At 31.2% G+C, this 21,382-nt stretch overlaps 4 protein-coding genes across 4 annotated transcripts; 2 read left to right on the forward strand and 2 right to left on the reverse strand.

The window, feature by feature from the left end:
* Positions 1–715: 715 nt before the first annotated feature.
* LOC11440180 (polygalacturonase QRT3) lies at positions 716–3,418 on the forward strand. Its single transcript, XM_003594835.3, has 3 exons — positions 716–1,113; positions 1,419–1,646; positions 2,343–3,418. Exons 1-3 carry the CDS (start codon positions 907–909, stop codon positions 3,381–3,383), a joined length of 1,476 nt encoding a protein of 491 aa, XP_003594883.2. The 5' UTR covers positions 716–906; the 3' UTR covers positions 3,384–3,418.
* A 3,626-nt stretch (positions 3,419–7,044) lies between these two features.
* On the forward strand, positions 7,045–7,673 carry LOC11439626 (RING-H2 finger protein ATL78). The gene has a single exon (XM_003594836.4). It carries the CDS (start codon positions 7,101–7,103, stop codon positions 7,584–7,586), a length of 486 nt encoding a protein of 161 aa, XP_003594884.2. The 5' UTR covers positions 7,045–7,100; the 3' UTR covers positions 7,587–7,673.
* Positions 7,674–10,195: 2,522 nt separating this feature from the next.
* On the reverse strand, positions 10,196–15,001 carry LOC11438697 (choline-phosphate cytidylyltransferase 1). The gene is made up of 8 exons (XM_003594837.4): positions 14,753–15,001; positions 14,148–14,261; positions 12,832–12,927; positions 11,655–11,697; positions 11,139–11,294; positions 10,925–11,005; positions 10,587–10,697; positions 10,196–10,442 (listed from the first exon to the last, which is right to left on the reverse strand). Exons 1-8 carry the CDS (start codon positions 14,872–14,874, stop codon positions 10,308–10,310), a joined length of 858 nt encoding a protein of 285 aa, XP_003594885.1. The 5' UTR covers positions 14,875–15,001; the 3' UTR covers positions 10,196–10,307.
* Positions 15,002–16,300: 1,299 nt separating this feature from the next.
* On the reverse strand, positions 16,301–20,683 carry LOC11439119 (EEF1A lysine methyltransferase 4). Its single transcript, XM_003594838.4, has 9 exons — positions 20,364–20,683; positions 20,048–20,164; positions 19,498–19,566; positions 19,375–19,394; positions 19,242–19,294; positions 19,095–19,125; positions 18,909–18,987; positions 18,546–18,685; positions 16,301–16,647 (listed from the first exon to the last, which is right to left on the reverse strand). The coding sequence occupies exons 1-9, from the start codon at positions 20,530–20,532 to the stop codon at positions 16,615–16,617; spliced, it is 711 nt and encodes a 236-aa protein (XP_003594886.1). The 5' UTR covers positions 20,533–20,683; the 3' UTR covers positions 16,301–16,614.
* Between the last annotated feature and the right edge of the window lie 699 nt (positions 20,684–21,382).

A 21,382-nucleotide genomic window follows, 5' to 3' on the forward strand; every position in this document is an offset into this window, starting at 1 on the left:
AGACCTATAAGACCTTCAAAAAATTTCTCCCTAACGGGGTACATATTAGTACTGAGTTTTAAATGGTTAAGACCTCACCAGCGGGGTCTTATTAGTGTAAACTTTTTAGAGAAATGCTAAGGTATCAAAAATAGAAATTATACTTTGAGGTGACTCTCTTTGCACACCTTGTGCGAGATGAATTACTCCCAGTGTTTAATCTAATTTCATTTTGACTTCTTAAAAAAAATTATACTTTGAAAATTGCGTCAATTTATTTTTTTAAAAATTGAATTTTTTTCAATAAATAATTTCATTTTGTAGAAATTTAACATATACTCCCTCCGTTTTTTATTATAAGCAAATTTTGACTTTTAAGTTCATTCAATTAATGATGTACATGATCATATATATCATTAATTGAATAAATTTAAAAGTTAAAATTTGCTTATACTATTTAAAAACGGAGGGAGTACTATCTCAATGAAACAAGTTAGCATGACCCAACATTTTATACTTTAGGAAAACCTAGCACAAGAAAAAGAAATGCCAGCCCACTAATCACCATAGCATACTAATAAAATAAAAACAGAACAGATCACAAAGTAAAAAAAATATAAAAAATAAATAAATCAGCCACTCACACATTATTACTTCAGTGTTAAGAAAAAGTAGAAAGAATACGTTAAAACTACAATTAATTCTATAGTAGGCTTATTAGCTTTTTTGCTTTGCTCATGGTCATGGGAAACATGCAAATGCAGAGAAACAACCAAAAAAAATTAAATTCAATGGTGTACAAATGAAGAAGTCTCTTTAAAGCTAGAAGGAAACAGTTACACCTGCCTCTACATAAATTGTCTTCACTCCCTTCATTTGTGTGTATGAGAAACCAAAACCAAAACCTTAACATTCTAAACTAAATTTATGTTTACCATGAGATTCTCAACCCTAGCATTTCTCTTATCACTTTTGGTGATACTACAAGTACAAGAAACCATTTGCTTCAATGAACACGTACAACTTTCTCATCTCATGAAAAAAATTGCTAAGCATAAAGTAGACATTGCCTTGTCACAACCACCCTCTCCTTCTCCTTCTCCTTCTCCATCACCATCTTCACACACAAAAAAGGTATGTGACAAATTAATAACAAAATTTAATTGTTATGCATCATGAATATGTCACAATAAATCTTAATAAATTTTTAGTTTTTGGTTTTCTAGGATTTCATTGATAGATTTAATTGACATATAATGTGTACGGATATTTTTTACACTCTCAATCAATCATAATCATTGAGTTATATTCAAAATATTTGACTTTAATTAAAATATGTGATTGTTTGATGATGCAAACAATTTTACGTTGCGAATATATCTAAATTACAATAACAATCTCATTATCTGCATGTGTTTTTGGTTTTGAAATTGAACTAGAGTGGAAGAGTGGTGTACCCAATTGAATATGGTGCAGATCCAACTGGAGTGAATGAAAGCAGTGATGCCATGATGAAAGCTGTAGAAGCTGCATTTGATATTGATAATTTAGGGCTTGAATTATTACTAGGAATTAGAGACCTTGGAGGTGTTATCATTGATTTTCAAGGTGGAAACTATAAAATCAGCAATCCCATCACATTTCCTTCATCTTCTGGCAATCTTGTGGTTAGCATCTAATTTATCCTAATTAATTATTTTCCTTTTCCTCTTTTACTACTTTGATGAATTTGTTGATCCCTTTTCCTTTTGGAAAATCATTTTGAAAAAAAAAATTCAATAATTTCTTAATAATTTTAAAAATGACAGTTGGCGATCGTTCTCAATAATTTCTTATTAAAATCAATTTTTTTTAGGGGAATATCTTTAACTTTTCATTTTACTTTTACTTAAATTAGGTACGACCTCTATAAGTGTTTTTTTCCTTACCAAAGGATCTCTCTTAGAGTTAGATATGTGTTATAAACAAAATTCTCATTTAATTTTGGACTAAAATTTTAAAAATATTATGTTGTTTTCTTTGGCGCCAAAATATTTCGTGCATTGAATATGGTGGTATGTCTTAATCTTAAAAAAAAAAAAATGTGTCTAGTGAGCTAGAAGCGTAGACTAGGAAAACACCATCCTGCAAATTCTTAATAACTCCATCAATTTAAGTCTCACCAAACAATAATAAAGGTAGCCAACAAGATGTGGGAAAACCCTTGAGTACACTTAAGCCTTGACCAAAATGTCTGGCTAGCAATTGTGTTGGAAAATGAACAAATCTAACGATTCAATTGAATTAAAAATAAAAAAAAGGTAAAAGTAAACAAGAAAAAAATGAGAATTTTTACACTTAACTTGTACATGAAATGTTTGAAGGTAAAAGGAGGAACCTTAAGAGCTTCCAATACATTTCCAACTGATAGATACCTTGTTGAGTTGTGTGCATCAAGTTCCAAAGTACTCCAAAATGCAACAACAGCATACAACAACAAATTACTTCAACAAACAATAGGAATTTACTATGAAGACATAACATTTAGAGATATCCTCTTTGATTCAAGCTACCGAGGTGGAGGAATATTCATCGTCGATTCAGCTAGAATCAGAATCGACAATTGTTTCTTCCTCCATTTCAACACAGAAGGAATTAAAGTTCAAAGTGGCCATGAAACCTTCATATCAAGTAGTTTTCTTGGACAACACTCAACAGTCGGTGGAGACAAAGGCGAAAGACAATTTTCTGGAACTGCAATTGATCTTGCTAGCAATGACAATGCTATCACCGATGTCGCAATTTTCTCAGCAGCCATTGGAATTGTTGTTAGGGGACAAGCTAACATAATCACAGGTGTGCATTGTTATAACAAAGCAACAGGTTTTGGTGGAATTGGAATTTTGTTGAAGTTAGCAGGGAATTCACAAACAAGAATTGATAATTGTTACATGGATTATAATAGTATAGTCATGGAAGATCCTGTTCAAGTTCATGTCACTGATGGTTTTTTCTTAGGAGATGCTAATATTGTTTTGAAGTCAATTAAAGGGAAAGTTTATGGTTTAAATATTGTTAACAATATGTTTAGTGGAAACCCTAATAATAATGTTCCAATTGTAAAATTAGATGGGGGATTTAGTAACATTGATCAAGTGGTGATTGATAGGAACAATGTGATTGGTATGATTTTAAGATCAACGGTTGGGAAGTTAAGTGTGGATGGTAATGGCACAAAATGGGTGGGTGATTTTTCAAATGTTTTGGTGTTTCCTAATAGGATTAGTCATTTTCAGTATTCATTTCATACATTAGAAGGACCAAAGTTTGTTGCACATTCAGTGAGTAATGTGTCAAATAATGTTGTAGTTGTTGAAAGTGAGAAACCAGTTCATGGTGTTGTTTCCTACTTTGTTGAACAATGATGTTTTAACTTTGTCTAGTATTTATCATTGATAAATTATGGTTATACTATATACAAAGGAAAACTTAATATATTTTCATTGCCATTAATTATCATAAATGAACTTTGTACTTTGTTCGATTTTATTTTCTACTACTTGCTGGAATTTGTAAGTGACTAAAGAGGAAAGAGCATACTAGAGAACGTTCTCTAAGCATCATAATAAAAATCTCACAACTTTGAGTACTAGATAACCCACGTTAGAGGAGCCAATTTATTTCTTGTGTGTGATATTCTTAACACACACTCCTTATGCTAAATCCAATACTATTCACTATTAAATTGGTATTAAGTTCATTACTATTTCCCCGATAATTAGATGCAAGTTTCGAACGAAGTATATGAAAGTGGAACGGTGACATGAATCATGCTACGAACCAATCAACTACTCTGAAAACCGACTTACTATAAGCCTATTTCAAAACCTCATCTGCGATAAAAGGTTTTTTAGCGAATTATTATTTTTTTCAAATTCATATTTGATAAAGGTAATTATGTGCAATATTAAATTTTAAAAGGATCACATTTTCAAATCGCCACAAGAGATTTGAAAAGTTCTTGGATAAGATCCACAATTGATTCAACCAATAATCCTTTGGAGGGAATTCTCTATCTTCCACAGAAGTATTAAAACATGTCAAATTCTATTAAGATCAAAACTAGTTACAAAATTGTGTGAACTCCTATGCAAGTTAAATGCTAAACACTTGTCTAGATTCCCCGAATTATTCAATAACCAAATTGCTACAGTTATAAAAAGAAGCAGTTAAAAGATATAAAAGTTAGGTTTCAACAATTTTGTTACACTTTCAAGAAGACTTCTAATTACTCACTTGAAATAATATTTCTTCATTAGACTCTCCAATAATCAAATCAATTCCAAACATTATCATGCATCAACCAAACATAAGATTAAAAGATAAATCACATTAATTATCTCATGTTCTTCAACTTGCTGCATTGTCGCCGCGTTACAAAAACAGGAAGGAAAATACATTGTACGAGTCTTTTCACTTGTTGTGCATAACTTTGCCAAATTATCCATTCTTATCCACCAAATTAAGTTTCTTTAAGTCATTAGTTTTTCAATCAATATATTCCTAATTTGTACTATCATAGTTTCTTTAATTTGTATCATATTTGGTGTAATTTTTTTAACAATACCTTTTTCGAACTTCACTATGTAGACATTAATCAATGACCATCTATATTGAGCATAACTCAATTGATAGAGACAATACATTAGATATAAAATATGATATCATGAAATTATTTGATTGGATATATATGTAAAAAAATAAAGTAAACAATCGGTGTATATTAATATATGTAAAAAAATGAAATAAACTATAGGTGTGTATAAATTAAAATCATATAATAATATGATATTATAGTGTTTTTTTTTTTATTAAAGGGCGAGAGTCCAATATGATAGTGTGATTTTTTTTTTAAATAGTCTAATAGCTGAAGCTCGCACATTTCAAATGTGGAGAAGTAGAGAGTCTAGGGTTCAAACATCAATCCCATAATAATATTATCTTTGCAGCTATCAACTGAGTTGTGCTTACATGACATATGATAGTGTGATTTAATTTGATGAATGTGAGAGTTATTCGTAAATGCCTAAAATTGATCTATTTTTTAATATATTTTTCTTTCACGATGACATATCTTGTTTTAAATTTTAATTTCTGTTTACACATTTACCATACACTTTCTTTTATAACCTCAGAAAATTCTTTTTATTTATTTTATCCATGCATTTAGACTTTTACTTGAATTGATTAAGCATGATACACTGCTGTAATTTTAATTATGCATTCTAAATATTTTTTACTTATAATTTTTTGTATGCTCCTAATTAAGATTGTTACTACCTCCGTTCCTTTTTAATTGTCACATTTTGACATTTTACACAAACCAAGATAATCAACAATTGATACTACTTTTGATGCAATAAGCTATATTTTTACTATAATGACCTTATTCATTTAATATCTCATTTCATATATTTCTCTCTCCGCAATAAATAACTAAGGACAATATTGGTAAAACAACATTTAATGTTGCATTGAACTTCGAAAGTGACAATTAAATAGAAACAAAAAATTTCTCAAAAAGTGACACTTAAAAAGGAACGAAGGGAGTATTTACCAGGGGTTCCTTTTGGCGAAAAGCTTGAACACCATTAAGCTTGCTTGCTATACCGACCCCTTGCATTGTTTAAACCTTTTCAAAATATCGTCAATGAGATATCATGTTTATGTTGTCTTGATCTAAGATGTGAAGGATCTGATTAGGTAAGGTAATGTAACAGTTTGCCACACTCTTAGGGAAGTCAATGTGTGGATTTTATGGCCAAGCTTGAAGCAGATTCGGATTCTGAACTACAATACCATATCTCTTCTCCAGAGGATCTCTTGCACCTCCTCAAGATGAACGCGGCTTGAACTCTCTTTTCTATAGAGTAGTTCCTTTGTTTTTTCTTTCTGTTTTTTTTTCTTCTGTTTTTTTTCCTTTCATTTGCCTTGTAACCAAAAAAAAATAAGATTGTGATGGAGTATTTCTAGTTAAGCTATGATTGAATACTTGATTATTTGTTAGAGGATGTTATACCAACTCTTTTTTTCTTGAATTTTTTTCTTAATTATAAGAAAGAAAACAACACAAAATTAGATGCAATTCAATTTGAACTTGAATGAGAAATGAGTCCTGGTACATATCCATAAGCTGAAGAATATCACCAACATAAAAGGAAAGAGTGCAAAGTAGACAAAATACACGTGCTTTTTACACTCCTTTGAAGTGCATAGACAAAGAAAGTGGAATACCAAGTAAGCAATAATTAATATCCCATGTCCTTGCTCCACTAATTTATGTATCCTCCTATGTCTCATACTCTATCGAATATAAGCAAAAATATCTTTTAATAGATAATGTTGAGACTTTTTTTAGAAGCTATTTAGTTAAATGGACTAGGTTGGACCACGAAAAAGTTTTTTTAAGCCTATCTTGCATGCCAGTAAATATGAATGATGTTTCTTATTAAACTAAAAATTTTGTACTTTGCATTAAATTATAAATTTGTTTACGTTTTCAATAATTTAAATTTATTAGTTTACGTTTTGTCAAAAAAAAGTTTATTAGTTTAGGTTAATTTTTCTTGTTTAAATGTATTATTTTTGTTGTGTTTTAAATATATTTTTCGTGTGTTTTTGTGTGTTTATGTAAATATGATTGTACCAATAAAACATATATAGAAGTATAGTTGGAATTTCTTAAATATTACACTAATTATCTAAATAGTGTTTAATTTTATTGGTCTATTAACTCGATAGTCTATTTAAATTACTTATTTAATTACGTTCATGTAAAATATGTTAAGTAGGCTAAGTCATATCAGTTTTTAAAATGTCAAACTCAAACTTAAAAATAAGTATTGACTACAAATCAAACCTAAATTTTAAATTATTTCAATATTAAATCAGGTTTAGATCTTACAAAGTCTAACCAATAACAGGCTATTCCTACCCTTACTTATAATCAAGATAGGAGAGAGAGACTATAAGTGCAGTATATATATATATATGTTTTACCATTGTGTAAATCTTCAAACACTTAGTTTATGTATCAAATTTCTTCATAACTTCATCTAGGTAACTAGCACAACACTCCATGCATGGCTGAAATCCACACTCAAACTCCAACAATTAGTCCCATGATAAGCAAACCATGTAATCCTCCACAAGGTTATAAACTCAATTCAATGGTTCTTGTAGCAGCTATAGTATGTGCTTTACTTTGTGCTCTTGGCCTCAACACAATGTTACAATGTGTATTCCAATGTGCCAACCGTGTCCTTACTGAACCTCTACAATGGATTGCTACTCGAAGACGCAATTCCGGACTCAAGAAGAAAGAAATGGTTGCTTTGCCAACATCAATTTATAATACTCATTCACCTCCATCTTTGGATTCTAATTGTGCCATTTGTTTAGCTGAGTTTTGTGATGGAGATAACATGAAGTTGCTACCAAAGTGTAACCATCGTTTTCATGTTGTTTGCATTGATGAATGGTTACTTGCTCATTCTTTTTGTCCTACTTGTAGGAAAATGATCAAGTCCAATGATTCAGTACACTGCTTAAGCATTGTCATATCATAGTTATTTTTTATGCAAGAATTTACATATCATATTCTACGTGCTATCTATGTCTCTTGTGCTTGTATTTTTTGGGAAAGAAAATGTTTGGATCGCAATCAAATTTTGTTTTTGCAATTATTTCTATATTCTCTTATTGTCTGCTCAAAATTATGCATAAATTTAAATATGTTGCATTTTTTGGGAAACCATTGGCATTTCCAGTGCCATCGTTAACAATGAGAGTGAGAGATTGATATTTTTAATTATTTTCTTATGTCATTAATAAAGGATATAATTTTATAAAGTTAATCATAATTTTTTTTAATATAAAATTACCACATTTCTTAATTCGAAAGTGTTTGACGATCAACCTTTTTTATATCATTTGTGTTTGACATTTTTGACTTTCTAACATCGGAGATTGTGTATCTTTTAGAAAGAGTCATCCACACCAATGTTGTGTTTCCTAGATTTAAGAATTCGAGAGAATTAGTAGTTTTGTCGTTCATAAAGGGTGAGCGATGTAGCTTTATTGTCCGATTGTTTTTCATTCCTATATATACATACAAAACCATCTTTGCCCCAAAAATAAATAAATATGAAGGATGTCTATAAGCATGAAATGTTAGCGTAGCTTGATGGTTTTTTTTTGTTTCAATTAACAATTGCTAATGTTGCAAATGAATTTGAGCTAATAAAACTAACTTAAATAAAACTACTAAAACTATTATTTTGGATGATATAGTACACATATATAATACTTAAGAAGATGCTAAAGGAGCTCTTAGCACACTTGTTATGAAAACTAATAATGAAATATTGTGTTGAAAAATGATGAATTAAACATGTTGAATTTTATTTTTTTTATGTAAAATTTTATTTTATATTTTACTTTGTTAAATAACATACTTAAGAGATTTAATTTATTGAAGATTAGACTGCAAAAACAACGCTACTTTTTATATAGTAGAGGATGGTGGCTACCTATAAATACATATTTGCTGACAATTAATCAACGATGGAAAACTAACTCAACTATTGGTTAAAATATATGTGCCAAACATAATTTTACTCATGCGCCAGAAATTCTCCAAACAACGTTCCATCAAAAAAAAAAATCTTATTACAAAACAAATAAAAAAAAAATTCTTCAAAAATAACGTATAAACATTAAGATATACATAAGTAGAAAGGTCGGTTGTTAGTAAGAAGTTGATTCACCAATAAGATTGAGAGTTCAATCTCATTGTCGATATGAGGACCTCTTTAATAGATAATTTGTATCTCTTTATATAGAATTTTAAGTTTTGAGGTCTTCTTGACCTCCGATGAATCTTGTAATTCAACTTACTTGAATTTTTTATAAGACAAAAAAAGTACTAGTGTTCTACCAAAAACAAATTTTTAGTGTGAAAAATATAATAATTTAGTTTAGGTATTAGATAAATGATTTTAAACGATGAGAAATCTATATCCAAACCAATTGAGATCGGGTTAATCTAGTTTGGTTTAAACATGAAAACGGGAAGAAAAAAACCAAACCAATTTAATCAAATTGTATTAAAATTTCGAGTAGATCAGATAATTAGTTTGATTTTGATGTCCCTAATCATAATCCACAAGCATGAGTTGGGTGATAACGACATCATTGTTGAGGCACAAACATATAGATGAATTATATAGCTATAAGCATAATTCTTTATAAATGCATATTCTCTTCCGACATATCCAAGTGTGTGATAAAGCCACGTTTGTCCCATCACTATTATCTGATCAGGATTGTGTGCCTTTTATCAGCTCAAACAACAACAACAAAAACCACTATTTATATATAACAGGATTGGGTTCAATAAATAGAATCATCATAATATGCCCCACTATTTGAATGTCTTCATTTCTTTCAAACAAAGACAAAACAAAACGTTCAATCAAAATGGTGACCTGTAATAAATGAGGATGTAGAAGGATATATTAGCTAAAACACAACACTTGACAAAAGTAAATTGGCCTAATTGGTAAGGAATGAACTCATATCCGACACAGGTTCAATTCTTATTATCAGTGATAAGACTTTTTTGATACGTAATATGAGAATATCTATGTTAGCGATTTGAACATTGAAGTCTGCCCTAATATTGGTGAGCGCTCGGAACCCAATTCACCGAACTTTCTTACTAAAGAAAAATAAGAGTCATACTATTTAATAATTTCTCTACATAAATATTCATTTTAGTAATGGCCTCTATCAATTGTACCCCAAAAATATGTCTCTATCATGACAAATATTACTCAAGTTAGCCAAACTTGTACTTACAAAAAAATTCCAACCACAAGTGTGCCCAAAAACAATATTACAAGAGTTACAACCATTCAAGAATTATATTAGATTTGATCTTCGGATCGAATTTGATTTGATTCATACTGAAATTATAATTAGATCAAATTATTTTATTAGGTAATATGGTTGGATGGACTGCACCGTTGGAGAGAATCTGGGTTGGAACTTGGAACTCGACCATATCTCCTCGAATTTGAATTATTTACTGTTGTTGCACCGTGCAACCGTTGTAACCTCGTTAGATCACGTCACTTTGACAGGAAATATACATCAAACTATGAAGGAAGACAAATTATGTTCAAACCATATTGCATTGCATATACGAAACATATCTAATATTTTACACAAAGACATAGTTATGGTAATAGTTCAGAATCTGGAAATAAACAAGCATATTTTTCACTTTAGTCGCTGTAGTATTCTACAGATTCATCTTCGTAGAATTCGTCGTCAACATCATCATCCCACTCGTCATAAAGAAGAGATTTTAGCTGCTGTGCCTTCAGCTGTTCTTGAATTCTGTCTCTGATTGCTGTTCCCTGGTATATCAGTAAACCAACCAATTCAGTCAATCAGAAGTTATACAAAATGCAGAATCTAACAAGAAATTAACAGGATTCCATGCAAAAATTAGTCATCTAATATAGTAAAACTTAGTTTTAGGGAGGAAAGAGAGATCCAACCATTTTGTGGCATCCTTCTTCAAACATCTCGAGAAATCCAGCAACTAATCGATCTGCATTTTCAACCCATTCGGTACGGTTCATCCCGGCAATTCTTCTCACTGTTCCTATCTGCACATAGTTTGGCTTGTCATATGATAGTGTCTTAATAATGCAATGGATCATTTAGAATAATCAGACAGATTTTTGTGAATTAACTAAATATAATTTCAATCTTTCATGTACTTGATACGATCATTTTATTGCTCTAGTAATTCATTGATCTGCCACACCCTAACACTCAAGACTGGAACATCCGAAACATTGACACCATTACAGTTCAGGATTTACACCGTTACCTTCTTTCCTACAGTCTCTTGCTGTTTCTTGACTCTCTCCTGCAACTTTTTAAGTCCCATGTTCATTCTCAATCTTTTCTCCTACAAATAAGAGATCATATATCAAAGATAATTCCTCCCAACATGCGAGAAAGTAAACAAATACGGCAACTGATTAGCGGAACAGAAAATCATGAGGGTAAGCAAAACTGAGGAGCTGACGAATAGAACAAACCTTGACATAGCTAACACCTAGCTCCTTTCTTGAATAACCACGATCCAGATTACGCATTACATACTGATTATAATCTTTGATGATTCTCATTATGATATCAGAGGTAGAAATTCCTTCAGTCCGCTTTGTTTCCTTAAATTTCCCAATAGCCTTAACCTGTATAAGAAATTGATAGGCATAAGACCATCAATGGAAGCTTGAAAATTTTGAGATATTAACAATAAGCACCTAATCTGATACATAATGACACAGCCAGACAAGAAAAAGACTGAGGAAACAAATTAAAGTTTAAACAAATAAGAAATCTTCAAGCTGTAGGCCGACAAGCATATATACAGAGGAAATCTTGGAGAAATAAAAGTGAATGATAAAAGGGCTTCAAAAGTAGTCAAAAGAAATCATAATCAAAGAGACAAATTGTTGGAGAAATTAAGATGAATGACACCAGAAGGTGGGAAGAAAAAACAATGATCATATACAACTAAATTAAAAGGTAGTTCTATTACTCATACTTACAAATTCATAGACATCATTTCCAGCTCCACTTGTATCAGCATAACTATGGTAACAAAATAACGAAGGAAGTATTAACATATACGAGAATATATAAGAAGAACAGATTGAATAGAAGTATGATCAAACAACAAAAGAGAATCTTATAAAACTATAGTAATATAGTAGTAGTGATAATGGAAGAAAAAAAAAACCTGTAGTGCTAAAAATATTAATAATAATAATAACAACAAGCAAATGAAACAATAATAATACAAAGTTACAAACAAATAAAAACATCTATACTCACTCAACAAATGATCTAACTTAAGAAGCCACAAAAACAAATTCAACTCGAGAGTTATCCTATGAAGACAGAGTTTGACACGACATGCAAACACTGCTATCTCAAAAACATAGGGCACGCCTATACATATATATACCCTTCCCTTACCACATCCTCCTTTACGGAAGGATAATGCCCCTTTACCAAGGCAATATAACAGACCTCACCATGAATAGTTTTCACGTACCTTTTTCTTAAATTTACATAAGGTTACTTCATTATGATAATAACATTTTCTACAAAGTTAATAGATAAGTACTGTATAAATCACCATCCACACTATTCACTTAAAAATATATAGTCAATCATGAAGGCAATAACTACTAGTTACTGCCAAAAATATCATGTGAGAAGAGGGTATAATTTATTATCAATACTATCATGATGAATATAAAATATGCTTTAGTAGTCGTTCAATTCCGGCTTTAAGTTATTTGAAGGAATTTAATTCCAGTAAAAAAAAGGAAGTAATTTAATTATACAGCAAAGCATTATTTGTGTGTATGTGCGTGTGCGGCATCTAAATTTAGAATCAAATGATCACCAAAACAGAACAAAATCATAACAGGTTAAATAGGAGACAAAAAGGGGAAACAGAAAAGGATGAAGATATTTGTACGTGAAAACTTTTCAAATGCCAAATTAAAATACTATCATATTCCTTTTAAAAGCTTTCTAGTTTCAAATTTTTGTAAAAATATTAGACATGTTTGCTGTCACTGTAGTTGTGTCTGAGGTACGTCAAAGTGAAGAAAAATAGTTGTGTATCAATAATTTTTATCAAGAAGCCACAAATTTAGAACCCTGATAAAATAAAAAGAGAAATATAGCTGGACTGGGATTGGTCGATCTTACGGAAGAGCATCATGTGCCACATAGTCAATTTTATGCTTGTCAATGAACTCCTGATTGATTACCCACGGCACATCTGGAATAACTTCATCAACCCACCTGCAGCAAGTGCAATTGAACTGATTACCAATCCATAGTGAAAGCAAATAAGTAAATAGAAAATGAGAAGGTCTAATATACTCGTAAGATTTTATAACCACTCGTAAGATTTTAGGAGTTAACAAAAGAAAACAAATTTTTGGAAGTAAAACTCATCCCTCCAAAATATAACTAGATGAAATAACATGACGGGCCCACTCCACATCCGTAAGCAATTAAACGAGGATATCAAATCCAATATTTTGACCAGACATAATCAGAAAGACACCAAAGTACTTTGACATTACGAACTTGTGTGATTTACTCCGCCAGTTATCTGCAAACACGATCTTTAAAGATGGAAACAGAATGATATACAAGACTTTTGTCTACAATCTAACCTATAATCTCGTGTTTACTTTTGCAGTTCCAATCTCACCGTTCACTTCATCAATCTATTATTGAAAAAAAAAAAACATTTGGTTGCCCAACAAAGTGAGCGACGTCTATGATAACGGAGAATAAAACCCCCTTACTGGTTAGGATGAAATTTTACATGTTATAACAGGCCATGTCATCAGATCTCAAACTTCAAAACTGCAAGATTAAACTAAAAAAAATAATTAACATAAAAAAGAGGGAAAAGAAAATCTAGCATAGCAAAGAACTCGAGAAGAAGCAAGCTTCAAGGCTCCCCAAGACAACAAGGTCAATGTCACCATTTCATTGTCATCGCACCTAGCTTATTCACCACCTAACGCAATCATGCCATCGTTGAAGCACCAAATCTCGACCATATTCTATATTCCCCACACCGCCGAAATTTAAAACCTACAATAGCCACATCTGAACTTGAAGCTAGAAGTACCACAGATCCACTGTACCCACCATTATCGAATTATTGTGCAATGAAACACTGTTTTCATGCCATTGAACCGCAAAAAACCATTAACCCGCACAAACTAGTGCCTGCTATCATTGCTTGGACCCGCACAAACTCTTCAATTTTTTATTAATTATACAACAATTAGTTGATTCCACAAGCTCGCGGAAAGAAAAGCAAGTAAATTTCAAACACAGATTAATCAAACTTCAATCTAAACATGACCTGATACGTCTACTATCTACTATTCTATGCAAAACAGAAGCTTTCTAACTGAAGTACACATCAAAAGTTAAAATATCAGCAATAATGATTCATAATTTAACCAAAGAAGAAAGGAAAAAGAAAAAAACCGAACTTGCAATGACGAAGAGACTCGTAGCGTTCTTGCTCATTCATAACAGTTTTACCCTTGTACTTGTGTGTGATCTCATCACTGCAGCATCCAACAAGGAGATATGTATTCGGAAACCTTCAATTAACAAACAACAAAAACTATTATCATAACATGAACAAGTTCAATCAAACAACAACTACACTAATCTGCATAGATCCAACAAGAAAAAAAAAAACCATAGCAAAATTCAACATGCCACTGAAAACCATAAAAAAAAAATAAAAAAATAAAAATAAAAACCCTTATGTGAAATCAACAAAATTGATGATTAGTGAAACAAAATCATAACAACAAAACAAAAAAGAACAACCTTAAAAACACAACAACAACAACAACAAAACAATCTTAAGAACAAAAAAAAACATGTGATTGAGCAAAATTGAAGTATAGCCATGAAAAACCACCAACCGAAAAAGAACAAAAAATGGGGTTGGACTAAAAATCATAAAAAAAAAAAAGGGGATCTTTTTGAATAAAAAATGAAATTGAGAAAGATGGGTGATGAAAAAGAGAGAAATTTCAATGAAATGAAGCCAAAGAAAAAGGAGGGTTGTAGTTGAAATTACGATTTCTTGGCTTGTTCAAGAGAACGGGCATGACCAAAGTGAAAGAGATCGTAGATACCATCAGCATAAACACGAACAGGTTTATCGTTTTTGCCAACTTCAGAGTCATCTTGTTCATTCATGATCACTGTACTTGTTGTTGTTGAATTCAATGTTCAAGTCAAAACAGAACTCCAAAACAAGTCACACACTTTTCCTCTTTCGTTTATTGTTGTTTTTTTTCTCTCTCTTTTTTACTCTCTCATTTTGTCTTTTTGTTTAAATGAAAGAAAACATAGGTTGAAGTTAAATGAATTATTAATAAAATTGTAATTTTCAATTATAGAGATTCCTTTAAAAAAATAAGGCGGGGACGCTTGAGTAGGATGTATTGGTTGGAGTTTGAATCTCCAATTTAGATGATGCACATTGACGAATAAATAAGTTTTTTCTATGTATTTAGTAACAGGTTAAATAGTTAATTAGTTTAAATAAATAATTATGTGTTGCGGTTAGTTTATCAAACACTTGCATATAGATGACAATGAGTAGGGTATTATACAATTTGATACGGAGTGGACAGTGTTAACTCAATAGAGAGGGTGGTATATCTACAAGGACTCTAATAAGGATTTTAGAAGAGCCTAAAGATTTAAGCAATTAAAAAAACATAACTTTCGTCTTTAACTAAAGTGAGGGTCCTTTATATAGATGTCATGTAACTGACTTTGGTTGCTGTATATCCAAATTGAATCATGAATCATTGCCTGATCATCATCAAAAGGTCATGATTCAATCACGAGATTTGATTATTTGCGTTCCTAAATATGATACAACTCTCATAGTTGAATGTGGATTTTTGTGCTTTTGACCGTGTGTATATTAGACAAATTGAGCTTTGGCACAATCAAGAACAATTGTCTCCAAACTCACAAATATACATAAAATTCCCTATCGATGTTTTACCCTTGTACAACTTTGTTTAAAGAAATATGTTATTTATTTATAGATTTTCAATTTTATTCGTGTTTCAATTCATATTTGGTTTAGTTATACGGAGAACGCTTAAATGAGATGAGAATGAATATCTTCCCACTAATTTGTTTTGCAACTTGCAACTCCCTGCCGACTGACCCTTTTTCTGCATTTTCAGCCGTTCTTCGTTTTAATTTTGAAACATGAGTCCAATAAATTGTGACGTGGCTTATGTACTTTTTTTTTTTTTTTTGAAGGACGTGGCTTATGTTATAAACAAATGTATGATTTTAGGCATAACTCAATAGTATACTAAATCAAATCTTCAGTTTTTTTTTTAGAGAAATTAAATCTTCAGTTCAATAGTAAATTTTGCAAATTGTCTAAGAAAACAGTAAAGCATTTTGTCAAAAAGTTATTCAACGGTATAACAATTCAAATATTACACCGTTATAATCTAATTCTCCTCTATATAGATAAATAATATTCCTATATGAGAATATGGTAACAATTCCTTCAACTTATTCAAACTGAAAGAGAGCAAGTACACAAATTATTTGTATTCAAACAGTAATTGGCTCTAGTAGCTTGAGATTTGGGTGACTAGCTGCATCAAAATAGCCATTTTCAATATTTAAAACACAAGAGAATAATCACAACTGTATTACAAATGGTCCAATTAACATAAAACTTATGGAATAATCAACCTAATCTAAAAGTGAAGAAATGTTATACTGTCTTTAGATCACACAAATGCTGAGAAAAATTATAATACTAACTGATGTACCAAATAACATCATTAACTTTCGATTTGACATTACAAATTCTAGTATCAACTAGAGTAAAAGAGTAGTTATCACAAATTTGTGTAGATTGGAAATGCATGCCTTCCACGCTAAACTGCGCATTCATGCTTTTACGTTTGAGTTAGCAGAAATTTCCTGTCAGAAAAATTACAACAGAATGATTAATATAAATAGGCAAAGGATACATACTGCTACATTCAACATCCCTCAGAAATGAATTTCAAACCATGACGATTAATTATTCAAATAAGCGGCAATGGGAACAAATGAAAACTGAATGGTAAATTTAAATTATTCAAAGAGTAATGCTGCTAGCAACACAAATTTTAACATACACTTTTCAGCACACTCTTTTTGATTGGTTAAAAGTCACATGGGTCGCACCAAATATATATGGGACCGACATGATTTGGTGGGACACATGTGAATTTTCTTAACGTGAAGAATGAGAATTTTTATCAACGTCTAATTATATACTCATGTGTATTTTAAACAAGATGAGAAGAAAGTCATGGGTGTTTCAACGAAATGAGAAGAAAATAGAGCACCAGAGTCCAGTAAGAGTGAGGGCGCAATCATCAGGCCCAATTCACACTAGTGCAGTTTCTAGAAGGTTGTACAAGAAGTTGAAGGAGTAAAGGTTGTTAGGATATACCCTGAAGTTGAGGAGAATTTCTGTTATAAAGAGAGGGAAGGTTAATAAGTGAATCATTGAAGAAAGTAAGTTTGAATCACTTATGAGAGGATCTCTCTCTGGTCTAGGCGTTCTTAGAACTCTCGTGTCATTTTCTCTCTGTCGCCATACCTCCACCATTGTAAAGATCTTCAAGCTCATACATTATCAGTCACTAATGCACAATTTCACTTCAGTTCTCTAGTTTCTAAAAGGTATTGGTTATTGAGTCTCGAGAGAGAAGCAAGAACAGGAATTCAAGACATACTGACATAGAGACCAAGTCAAATGTAAATCTAAAAATAAGAAAAAGAAAAATGTTGAAATGCCGCCGTTGTAGTAGATAATGACATATTTAGTCATTTAGAAGTACTGCCAACTTTCAAAAGGAGAAGAAACACAAATAAAGTGCAAAAAAAAAAAGACATTACTAGTGAAGGCAAAGCTATTGCAGCATCTAATAATTTCCTTCTCCCATTTTATTAATATTGTCTTAGATATCCAACCAAATTTGCTTTTAGGGACTAAGCTATGTGTTAAAATGACAGCTTGTTCTTATAGAATGATTGGAAACTCACAAATGGTTCTACATATGTTCCTAGAGGTACATTATATTCTACAATTTACATAGCACAGATAAAAGTAATATTAATTAAAGATGATGTTCGAGTAGTGGAAAGAATCAACTAATAAGGTGTTATTACGATATAATAATAGGCTGTGTTGCATGAATTAGAAAGCCATGGTTGAGCCAGTCAAATGAGACGTGTTCCCTATTATGAGAAATCCGCATATGCAGAATTGTGTTGGCTATTTTGTAGGAGAGCAAAATAACATTTCTTGAAGAATCACTCGCCTGTTAGGAGACTAGAAATTTTTTACTCATGCATTTTGAAGGAGAGCCAGAACATTTGGATGAAACTATATAAGATAAGCATAATGAAGAGTGGACAGAAGCCATATATGAGAATCATATTTATGATACAGTGGAATTGCCTTAGGGAGAGAATCTTGAGACTTGTTGCTAAGATATCAAGGTTTGGCCTCATTTGAGCCGTGATGGGGAGATTTGTCAAGTGAGTCCCTCTGTAGGAGTGACGACTCACTGGCCACCTTCAAAACAATGAATCTTGTGATTTTTATTATTTTACATTGAAGGGATTTTCTACTTCAAAATTTGTGGCGATCTTATTTATTTTTCTTCTAATTTTTATTGCTAAATATAGTTAAAGTTGCCTCCGTTCGGTAAAATTAATGACTAGACACCCACAAAAAAAGCAAATAATGTTTTAGATATTTATACCAAGACTATTGACCAAGAATTTATAAGAAGTGTAAGTACCACAAATCATCTGCTTACCTTAGTGCAAATGTATATATAATGGACATCGGGATTCAGTCCTAGGGTTTCATCCACAGAGCTTCCATCATTATTAAGTGGAATAGGTTTTGTCAGCTCCCAGAGTGGATTAACAGATTTTTCTTCTGATGCAAGTTTCTCTGCACATATCATGGAAGTGGTTAATGTCAATGACTTAATTAACATTCCAACTATGAATGAACAAGGCAAAACAATGCCTATATATTCGACCAAAGGGGGGCAAATTTATAAAGGAAAACGTTTTTTAGAAAAATGGTATATATGATTAAAGATATGATATAAGAACCATTCATGTGTTAACTTGGCACAAAAAATGGCGATGATAAGAGGATTTAAACCAACCTATCACATGGAGTTTAATTGTCCACGAGCATGAATCACGTAGCAAACGTAAGCGATATAGTGGAGCTCCATACGTCACCTGCAATTTTTGCACGCATTCAAGACCGATTAGGCGAAATTCAAAGACATGTTTCATCTATTGGAGAGTAAATCTGAATACAAATCGGTACTAAGAGGTTCGGTTACCAGAATATAGACTCCTTTAGCCTTGAGAACCCTATAGTGTGTCATCAACTGCTTCAATAATGGTGAACAGATCAAGAATAAAAAAAATCCAAAATGAAACAGAAGTGGTAAAGAACTATGGACTTTTTGTTCATGGTTTCATTATACCTCCAAATTTCCTCAAGCATCTTAGTAGCATGTTGTCTTGAATTGTTTCCACACTAGTACAACAAAAATATCCAATGAGCAAACTGTTAGTCTTGTTAAACACACAAGTATTTCAATGAACATCATCACTCACCAAGATAGAATCAAGAGTTCCTGAAAAACAAAATTAAACAATATCAGAATGATTCGTTGTTCAACAGGTAATCTAATTATATTTTTATTCAAAAATAAATCTATGAATCAATGGGAAGCACACCTTTGTCAATAACAGAACCAAAAGTCTCTGATGCAAAAGCACTCATGTCTCTGACATCCATTTTCAAATCTGTATAATTATTAAGGATGTTTCACCCTCAATATCACCACTTCATCAAAATTTTATTTATGATTCTATAACATGGAGTATTGGAAAATAATGCATACTTTTTCTGATAACAAATGTAGTAGTGTGAAAATGAAAAACAATATATTTATACACAACAAAGGTTTTAAAAAGAGGTGTTCACCCGCAACATGAACCGAAATATAATTATTTTTGTACATGTTTAGTTTGGTGGTTCGTTTGGCAAGATCACACTAGCTGTGATCTTGTTGAAGCATCGAAGTATAGATTTTGCCAAAATCACACTAGAAATACTACTGTGATTCTTGCAAAATCATTGTGAATCCAAACATACACTTTGATATCTTCGTGATCACGATATAAACCGCATTTGACCACAATTCTCTATATAATATGAAAAATTAAGATCCAACTGCAATTTAAAAACATCATATACAGCATGAATTAATCACCATATGGATACACTTCAATTGAGGACGATCTCGGTATTTCTTCTGCATAGCATCAATGACCACAGAAGATATATCAATGTTAACAACATCCTTGTAACCACCTTCATCAACCATACCTTGACTGAACGCTGCAAATAACACAAAAACAAAAATTTTCATTTCCTTGAAAATTAACATGCCCACATGCATAACACAAAAGGTGATAAAAAAAACAAAAAAAAGATTTTTATTGAACCCAAATGAAAAAGAATAAATGGGGTGGCATTAAATATCATACTATAAGAGAGATCTAAGAAGAAGAAAAATGGTATTTTTGGATTGACTTGCCTGAATTACCAGAACCAACAACAAGGATAGATTGGTTCTTGGGAACATAGAGATTGATGATAGGAGCCAAAGTAATATACTTTTGGTACCAATCAAAAGGACCAGGTTCGTTTGTGTAACGGTTGTCCCAGTACCATGATTCACCGTATGCTTGTGTACCTGTTGCCATCACTGTTTCGATCTTCAAAATATGTTGTTTGGAACAAGAAGAATGATGAAAGTTGTTGTTGTTAGTTTTATGTTTGTTCCAAATCTGAAACAAGGATCAATCAAACTGAACAAGTGCCACGTTCGTCTTACACACACGTGGTTATGTTTGTCACATATTGTTGCGGATTATTTATTATTATTTCATTTCCTATAATATGCCTTTTCAAACATAAATAAATTTTGTTGGACATTCGATTTTAACAATAGTTAACTAACCACCATTTTTAACACCGTTAATTACGATATTGATCCGATCACAATTAGAAACATCTTTTATTTTTTCAACATTTGATGAATCTCGTCCTTATTATAAGAAATAAGATACCGATTATTCAAAGAACTTGAAAAATTAATTCTTTCTTATAATAAGAACTAGAAAATTAATTGTTTCTTATAATAAGAATCAAATAGAGTATAATCTAGATATATAAATTAAAAAATATATTTTAATGAATTTGAAAAAGCAAAAGTTGTATATTTTTTTTTTATTACAAAGCAAAAGTTATATATAAAAAATGTGATCGAAGGAAGTATTTAAATAGAGTCATGCTAAAATATGCTCTAAGATATGGTTTCAATTAATAGTAAGTATTCATTGAAAATAATTATCAAAATTTTGTGAAATAAATTAGCACAATTGTCTTATGACATATGTTAGTATTTCCCATTTAAATATACATGATACTCCTTACTCCATATCTTTCAAATGATATGTCATTTGGAACATTCTTCTTGAATCCATAACCCTTCTTTGTTTACTTGACATTTTACACAATAGTTGAAAATTAATTTCTTACCCAGCCAAATTA

Source organism: Medicago truncatula, chromosome 2 (genome assembly GCF_003473485.1).
Source record: "Medicago truncatula cultivar Jemalong A17 chromosome 2, MtrunA17r5.0-ANR, whole genome shotgun sequence".
NCBI lineage: Eukaryota > Viridiplantae > Streptophyta > Magnoliopsida > Fabales > Fabaceae > Medicago > Medicago truncatula.